The sequence below is a fragment of the Leuciscus leuciscus genome (assembly GCF_965113295.1).
Source record: "Leuciscus leuciscus genome assembly, chromosome: 18".
NCBI classification, from domain to species: domain Eukaryota; kingdom Metazoa; phylum Chordata; class Actinopteri; order Cypriniformes; family Leuciscidae; genus Leuciscus; species Leuciscus leuciscus.
In genome coordinates, this window is record NC_138742.1 from 9,819,069 (window position 1) to 9,827,903 (window position 8,835).

Sequence of the window (8,835 nt, forward strand, 5' to 3'; positions counted from 1 at the left end):
TGTTTATTTAATTGTATTTTTGTTTTTATATATCGTCAAAAAAGTTGTAATTAAAGTCAGTCTCTAGGTAGTTATAGAATCAATCAAATGCAACGAAATGGAATAATCTGTCTTGATTGTACAAGTATTGTTTTGATGCCAGTGTACTTTACCTTGGTTACAAAAGGCTAATTTACTCTCATTGAGGAAACAAACTAATTAGCAACCAAAAACCCAACACATATTCACCAACATCCAATATAGCCTAATTTGTCTTGTAAATGCTTTGTCAAAGAGCTTCCTAATGGTGTAGGACAATATAACAGGGAAAGAGAGAGAGAAACAAAGCCAAAAATAAAAAACAGATTGTCAAGACTGTCTGCCAGTTTAAGATGATTCTCATGCAATTGCCTTCCTTGAAGAAAAGAAAAGTAGATATAGGAAGTTTATAGGATAGTTTGTCATGTATTTGTTACTTAAAAATATGGCAGCCATTTAACAAAAGAAATTTATGTCAGTTTTGCCAACAGAGCCATGTATATCACAAAGAAGTACAATTATATGGACTTCACCAAGAAGTTCAGCCAACGTGAAATAAAAGAACACAATAAAAGAAATTTATTGGACTTAAAGAATCCCCAAGTGGTCACATAAAAAATACTTCAGCATCCAAATGCTAGCAGAGGAAACATTTAGTCCATTTCAGAGCTGAGAGGACAAAGGAAGATAAATGGACAAACCAGATGGGCAGTCTGAGAAAGACTCCAACTTACAGGAAAGGTGAATGAGGATGCAATGAGAAGAAACTCGCTGATATGAGTTTGACCACTTTTCATCAACAAAAAAACGTATTTCTACTGCAAGAATGTGATTGGCTCATTTAAGTCTGAGAATTCTGTGAAATTTCAGAATGAGAAAAAAGAAATGTATGGCGTGCTGCAGTGTAACCAAAGTCATGCCACCATATGTCATGTAAGAATGCCATAATTTCAATTCAGATGAACTAATTTCCCTTACATGCTTTGTTTGCTTACAATAAAGTCTATTCTATAACGGGGCCTGGTGTTTGCCCTTCAAAACTCTTCAATGATTTATGAGGCAATCCTTTGAGTGGCATGTTTGAATTATATATTTCCAGATATTTACAGTTCTCTCAAGGTTTATTTTAATTATTTGAAACAGGTCGTGAAAAGTTGAGATACAAAGCTATCAAGGAGGCAGAATTTCCATCACTTCCTGTTCCAAACTTAATTTTTTATTTAATTGAAGTTTTTATAAACGGCACTCCCTACAGCAGCTTAAAATACTTCACCCAAAAATGAAAATAAAAAATCTGTACTGCTAATTTAAAAAAAAAAGAAAACACTAAAAACTTGTTTTGTTTAGTTTTTTACTGTAATTTATCATAGCATAGTGAAAAAATGATATTATATTTAATGGGAAAATACATATAATTTTATAGTAACATGCATGACCCATCACATTTTATAATATTTTATCAGTTATGTACATTAAGGTGTTTAATGCTACATTATTGTTTGTTATTTCTGCCTTGCTTCTCAAATATAATTTGCAGATTTATATTAAAACTTGGCACATGAAAACCGCAAACAAAATATTAGATTTTGTTGCATGAACTGCTTTTATGTAGATTTTTGGAGCCTGACATCCTCTGTATATGTAATGAAATGTAATTTTACAGTAACTTGTTACTGCAAGTCAAACATTTTCCATTTATTTTCATCATTTTCAGTGAAAGACCCTAAATGACTTTTCTCCAGATGTTGCTGCAGGACCCATCACATTTTATTAAATTGAATTTAATACTTATGCTTTGTTATCAGTTATGTCAAGTGTTTAATGCTTTTGTTTGTTATTCGCGCCATCCTTCTCAAATATCATTAGGGGATGTGCATATTAAACTTGGCACATGAAAACCACACAAAATGTTTGATTTTTGGGTCAAACTATTGCTTTAAATGTCTTGCTTACGCCACCAATTCATGAGGTTTGAACAACCTTTCAGATCCCATGCAATCTAAATCTTCAACCAGTAGGTTGACCGTCATTCTTTAGGTCTCACTGTACAGAAAAGGGTTTTATGATATCTGTAGTGTAATCACTTTATCATGTGTACCTGCCTTTATGAGCACTTGACTTCACTGATAAGATAACCACACACATTAAGCTGTTTCCATGTAAACAATCCAAAACAGTGGAAGACAATGAGTTTCAACAAAGTTTTAACTGGATAACGTTATGTTGTCATAAAAAGCAAACAGATTCAGAGGCCTGAGCAAACAGGGCCCTCCTCATATTAACATTTATTTTCCCTTAAGTTGTTTTCCTCAATGTTCAGGTTTAATTCTGTGTAAGACAGTGAACACTTACATTGTTAGGTGTTGGTCTAATTGACTTTTAGGGGCCCTAGATGGCTGCCTACCTTTGCCTAGTTGTTGAGTCCGCCCATGCAGATCACCGTTCGTGACCGGGATGGGAGCCAAATTGCTCCATGTTCTCTTTTGCTTTGAGGGAGTGGTATGAACGAAAGCAAACACAAACTAATCCGAACTCACTTTTCTCTGGTCTGTTTGGCTGACTGTTTCTCTTGCGCTATCATTACCATTACGCAGAATAATTACATCAGCTGCAGCCACTTCCAGGCATCGATCTGTAACTCGAATCAATCCTCTGGAGACACGAAGGGATGAAATGGTGATCTATGGTGGTGTGTGAGGGAAAAAAAACCTGATTTTCAGGCACTATAAGAGTTCCAGTCTGTGCAATGGTGGGACAGTTCCTGGTATAGCTACGTCTCTTCCTGCAAGCACAGCTTTCTAAGTGCTTTAATGAGATAGTGGGCAAGAAAAAATGTCCATAGGATGCTGCATGTGAGAAACGGGAATAAGAGGATGTGCAGCGTACGTGTGACGAGTTTCTAATTAAAGACACGGCGATGTAAGCCCACAAGGGACAACTCCTTCCGTCTGGCAGCCTCAATAAATTGGCGAGAATTGACGACGAATGTTTCGAGACATTTACTACAAGCGGCGCGCGCGCTCAGTGTCCACGAGGAGCTTTCACTGGAGTTTTCTCAAGTCTCGGAAACATCAGAAAGGAGTCTGACCACTCAAACTTCCCACGCTTGAGTATAATAAAGGACGATTCGCTTGAAAGGATAGTTCTCTCTCTCTCTTTCCCAGCTCGTTTTGCAAACCTTGCGTGGTTATATAGGCACCGGACACTCGAGACTCAATAAAACACACCGCGCGCTCAATTGCCTCAGGCTGTGCCGTTTGAGAGAAAGAACAGCAGCCAACGACCGTCCTCAGGTAGGTTTACTGGAGGCATTTATGAACTATGGTGATTATTTTTTTAAACTTTTTTTTAGTTTTTTGACCATAGGCTATATCATACCTAACGTTATTGCTTACATATATTTTCTCCGGAACTATTTTGATTTACAAAAGGATTGTAAATTAGGAGAAAAATCATTACGCTTCTATGGGCTGTGATGCTTTAAATGCGAATGTGTAGTTTCTTAGCTTGTACTTTCATAGTTTAACTTGTTACTTTATCAGTCAGTTTGAATTTGTTGATTTTAATTCAGTCTGAATTTATGTTTAGGAGCTTATTGCACATATCTCTTTAATAACTTTGGTGTGCTCATTTATTGTAGCCTATGTCTCCAATACAATAAAATAACAATAAAATCCAGGTGCAACGCTGAGATTATTTGGTCTTGGAAGAATATGATGAGAACTTAGTTGATACTGAAACTTTTGATTGCATATGTGGGTATCTTTCCAAATCTGAGCACAGTTTGAGACATTGTTGAAATCTGTAACTCTAGAGAAAACACGTGTGAGTTTCTGGGATCTCTTTCTCTGGAGAAACATCTGAGGAGCATGACACTTCTTGTTTTGTTCTTCATGCAATTATATTGCTGTCGATGAGAAGTAAATGAGTTTTGATTACCTAAATGATTAAAAACGACTTTGTGAATGACACAAGAATGACTAGGTGTGTCCAAACTGACTGGTAGTGAAAGTGAAATAACACTTCTTTTTTAAGAAATCGTAAAAGCCTCCAAAGTTTATTTTTAACGTAAAGTGGACTTTTGCATCTTATAAACCCTGTGACTTCTTCACCAGGACCTGGGCAGTGCGGGACGTGCGCGCACTCTGGTTGCGGGAGCGATGTGCGCGCTGCGGGCTCCGGTGATGCTAATGGGGCTCGTAATATTAATCTGTACCTCCGCACAAAGCGATGCCAGGGCGAACAAGGTCGAAAAAACATTCAGACGGATAATGGACATCATGAGACAGGTGGAAAACAGAACTGACGACGCGAGCGCGCAGAAGACTGAGCGCGCACTCGAGCCAAAGGACGCTCATAATCTCAAAACGGAAAGTGGGGAAACAATTTTAGGTAAGCAGAGCATTAAATGTCCACAAAACTAAAAATGTATGTTGTCATTGCATTGGATAATTAAATGTGTCAATTTACATTTACTTAAAAAAAAGGATAGCACACTTTTCAAGCAAACTGTTTGTTTTTAAATTAAGATAAAATGACACTTACTGGTGGTCAAACCTTATAGTGGAACATGTCCATGTACCTACCAAGAAACTGACTTCATGCTTCCACCATAAGTCACCTTGAGACCAGTTACTTCAAAGTCATTGCAAAAATAGTTCTAGCTGCTAGAGCTTTCTCTGATTTAACTTAACTTTTCTGAACCATTTCAGTCTAAAATGTTGCCACATGGTTTGATATTTTGTTATGTAATGCAATGAAATCACACTCTATATGCCTTATTTTTCCTTGACCTATATTTAGGAAGGATATGACTTACGTACCCACTAGGGCACTAGCCAAAATCTTAACTCTCAAAGCATTGGGTGAAACAGTGTTGCATTGCACTGTTGTGAGCCAACTAGTCAGACACGTGATATTGGTGATCAGCGACTCCCAGTTATATCATTGGTCTCTGTCCTAGGCTTTTATCATATAAGAGAGACATTAAGCTACATGTACTTAAAAAAAGTACTGAACATACATTTGTGTTGAACGAATAGTTATAATATTGGTGAGTGTGTCAAATGATTACTAAGAATAGGTGATCATGGTGTGTACAGAAAGTTTTTTTGGGGGGTCTAAACCGCTTAGTTAGAGCATGATCATTGCTGGGGAATGTTGAGCTGAGTATTTGTCTGAGCTTCAGACTCGTCCCTCTTGAAGGATCAGCGGATATTCAGGATTTGACCTTTGAATGTTTCTTTCTCTCTGCAGAAATCTTTCCCAGAGACCTCAGAAAGAAAGAGAAGGTTATAAAACACTTAACAGGTGAGAGACTTTTGAGTTTTCTGTGACCTCAAAGCAACAAAGCAAAACAAATGTGTTGGAGAATTTTAACTGGGCTGTTTTCCTTCCATCAGGTCCTCTTTATTTCAGTCCAAAATGCAGGAAGCATGTCTACAGGCTTTACCATAACACCAGAGACTGCACCATCCCTGCATGTGAGTACAGTCAAGCTTTCCCATCTCTTCAACCCCACAAACAGGTTACACCTCTGCCCACATGCACCAGCACCCTGTACAAACTGTCTTTATATTCATGACAGTCTCAATGTCGGCTAGGTGCCCCTGATTTACCTCTGCACATGGAGTTTTAAAGGACAAGTTCGGTATTTTACACTTAAAGCCCTGTTTACAGATCGTATCTGATGAAATAGAACGGTTAAGATTAAAATTTGGACACATGCTCCTGTCCCGAGAATTTTAGGTTTATTTCGCTTTTGTGGACCTATTTTGCCAAACGCGTCACACCCGTGATTCTTCCGTTGAGAGCTTGAATAATAGACACTCCAGCCCAGTTGGTGGCGATAATGCACCTTTGCCAATTGCAAGCAAACCACGGGCATTTCATTGAATACACAGAAGAAGCAGAAGAAGAAGCGGCGGAGTAATACCGTAAAGGTGCTGCGGTCTCACAGCACGTCCTATTAAGTCAATGGAGTTGGACAAAAACTACGATAAAACCTGTTGGAATGCATCTTTTTCAGCGATTTTTGAGTGAACATATCAGTGAACACCCCTGACCACTCGGGTGAGTTTCACGTCTTTGTAAACGAAAGTTTAATGTGTTTTTAGGACGGAATCTTCCAGTGCACATAGACAACCATTGTGGGGGTGGGGGAGCGAAATAAACCTAAAATTCTCGGGACAGCAGCATGTGTCCAAATTTTAATCTTAACCGTTCTATTTCATCAGATACGATCTGTAAACAGGGCTTTAAGTGTAAAATACCGAACTTGTCCTTTAACACAGAAACAGTATAGGCTACAAATTCAGGACTCATCCAGCTGATTATCCGACTCATCAGGCTTTACTCCTGTCCTCAGACTACAAAAGGTGCGCGCGACTCCTGACGCGGCTGGCGGGGAGTCCGAGATGTCAAGAGGGTTAACTTTACCAGGTAAGACACTTTAAATTCCTTTTTTGGTTACACTTTATTTTGACAGACCACTTTACACATTCTACTGACTATGAGTAACTTTGCCAACCAACTCTTATTCAGTTGCAACTACATGTCAACTAACTCTCTTTAGAGTATTAGTAGACCGTTAGGTTCAGGTTAGTTGAATAAGTTGACATGTACTTGCAAAGATACTTATAAGCCACGTTTCAACCGAAATTACACCCGGAACAATTTGTCCCAGGAATTTGTTTCCCTCAGACCTGTTTCTGCGTTTCCAAGTACATTGAAGATTAGGCAAATTAGTCCGGTGACGTAGGACTGCATGCACCGCAACAGATCAACAAATGCAGCATGAACTCAACCAATCAGCATGTTCAGTGCCCAAGTCCCACCCCCGAAAGTTCCTGAACTTTGAAAAAGTACTACCTCACAAGCCGGGACTTTCTGGGGAAATTGTTACCTGGAACTTCATTTAGACCCTGGTTCCTGCGGACAAAACACACAAGACTACCACCCCAAAGTTCCTAGTTCCTGGGGAAATTTCTTGCAGTGGAAACGTGGCTATGGTTAGTAAAATGTCTGTAGAGGGAGCATCAAAATAAAGTGTTATTAGATATTAAGCAGACAGTCTAATAATACTATAATGACAGTTGACATGTAGTTGCAAAGTTACTTATAGGTAGTAGAATGACTAAAGTGGACCATCAGTATGAAGTGTTTCCCTTCTTTCATCACTGAATGAAGGAGTTACAAGAAATTGGAGAAGAGATGGGGAATGGGATATGCAGGGTTCCCATGATCCTGGAAAAGTTATGAAAATGATGTCTTAAAAAGTCATTAAAAAGCCTAAATTTAAATGATTACATCTATATGCATTGATTTTAAAATATAAATATTTAAATGACTAATTTTAATAAGTCAGTTTTAATTTCACATTTGTCAGAATTTGTGAGAACTCTGGATACTACACAGATTCAAAACAAAAAAAGATGTTTCCTATGTAGGTAAATTACAAAAGTACAACAAAAAAGGGATTTATTCCCCACTTTCAGAGAGGATGCATGCAGTTAATGGTTTTGAGACTGAGAACACATTCCAGGATTAGATAACTTATCCAACCTATTACAGATAAACCTCCGTGTCTTAGCGTTAAGATCTTTTGGATGTGATTTAAGCATGTATATAAACTTTACATCAATGCTCTGGAGACCACTTTAGAAGAGAGTGCATGTAACAAACCCCGTTTCCCAATTTTTCACAGAAGGGAAAACATTTTCAGATGCATCCAAGTGCACACATGTATATGAACACAGCCAAGTCTGAAACATCACTAAACTTCACATCCTTTATCAAGCAGGTTGAAGCCAAACCAGAGTGACCCCAAGAAGGAGGAAAAAAACAGCAGTCAAGTGCCTTTGGACAAGAGAAGAGAATTTAAACCAACACGCAACATTCCACATAATCAGCATATCGCGTCCAGAACACTGCTTCTGCCTCTCCGGAGAATTGATAGAGCAGTAAATGGACAGAGTAATGGGATGCACTTGCCCAAGGACGGTGTGATGGACTCCGCATGGAGCCGATGTTAAAATACAGGACGTCGGAGAAAGAAAGCAAAAAACGCATCTGGCGTATTGGTCTCTGAACCTGTCTGCCAAAAAAGAAAACCATTTTTCCATCGTTTCGTCATGAAAAAAAGGGATTGTCGTGGTTTTCAGTTTGTTCTCATCAGATAACAAGACTCGCCACAGCCAGTGATTATTTCGTGCGACATGCCTCGATGGGGTTACAATTCAGAGCTATGACGAGAAATTGTCCATTATGGTTCATTGCAACGAGAGAGCTTTACTTTTCTCTGTGCTAGAACTGAAAACCAGTTAACTGCATGAACGTTTCCTTTCGCTTCTGTTAGCCAGCAGACAGGTTGCTCTTTGCAGTAAAACCGTGACCAAAAGCTTTTAGTTTTTGTGTGAGACTGAGTGTATGACTGTGGAATATATTCAGTATATTTTGATATGTAAATATTGTACAAATGAGACCTATAACAAACATATCAGCGTCTGACTGCTTCGTTGGGATATGTATATTTAAAAGACAATATATTTAAATAAATTATGATTGTTTAAACATTGTTGTCTTTAATATAAAAGTACACCAAAAAATTTGAGGTTAATCTTTTACAGCATGAAACATAGTCTCTCTATGTAGTTTAACAGCTTATCTCGGCATCAGAATTTTTTTTTAGGGAGTTCATGACCTTTTTTGGAGGTTCATGCTTTGGATGCTTCTGAGATATTGAATTTTTTTGTCTGTAACCACACCAAAGATAATGGTCAATCTGTTGCTAAATATCTTAGCTCATCTGCTAAAAAA

At 38.2% G+C, this 8,835-nt stretch overlaps 1 protein-coding gene across 5 annotated transcripts; it reads left to right on the plus strand.

The window, feature by feature from the left end:
• Nucleotides 1–1,886: 1,886 nt before the first annotated feature.
• On the plus strand, nt 1,887–8,589 carry alkal2a (ALK and LTK ligand 2a). 5 transcript variants are annotated; one of them, XM_082146295.1, is made up of 6 exons: nt 1,887–3,311; nt 4,134–4,410; nt 5,275–5,328; nt 5,421–5,501; nt 6,367–6,459; nt 7,820–8,589. In XM_082146295.1, exons 2-6 carry the CDS (start codon nt 4,179–4,181, stop codon nt 7,822–7,824), a joined length of 465 nt encoding a protein of 154 aa, XP_082002421.1. In that variant the 5' UTR covers nt 1,887–3,311; nt 4,134–4,178; the 3' UTR covers nt 7,825–8,589. The 5 variants fall into 5 exon arrangements, with proteins under 5 accessions (XP_082002421.1, XP_082002420.1, XP_082002424.1 ...); XM_082146294.1 differs by having other exon boundaries at nt 2,043–3,311; nt 7,817–8,589; XM_082146298.1 differs by lacking the exon at nt 7,820–8,589 and adding an exon at nt 5,622–5,651 and having other exon boundaries at nt 2,044–3,311; nt 6,302–6,413.
• Nucleotides 8,590–8,835: the final 246 nt, after the last annotated feature.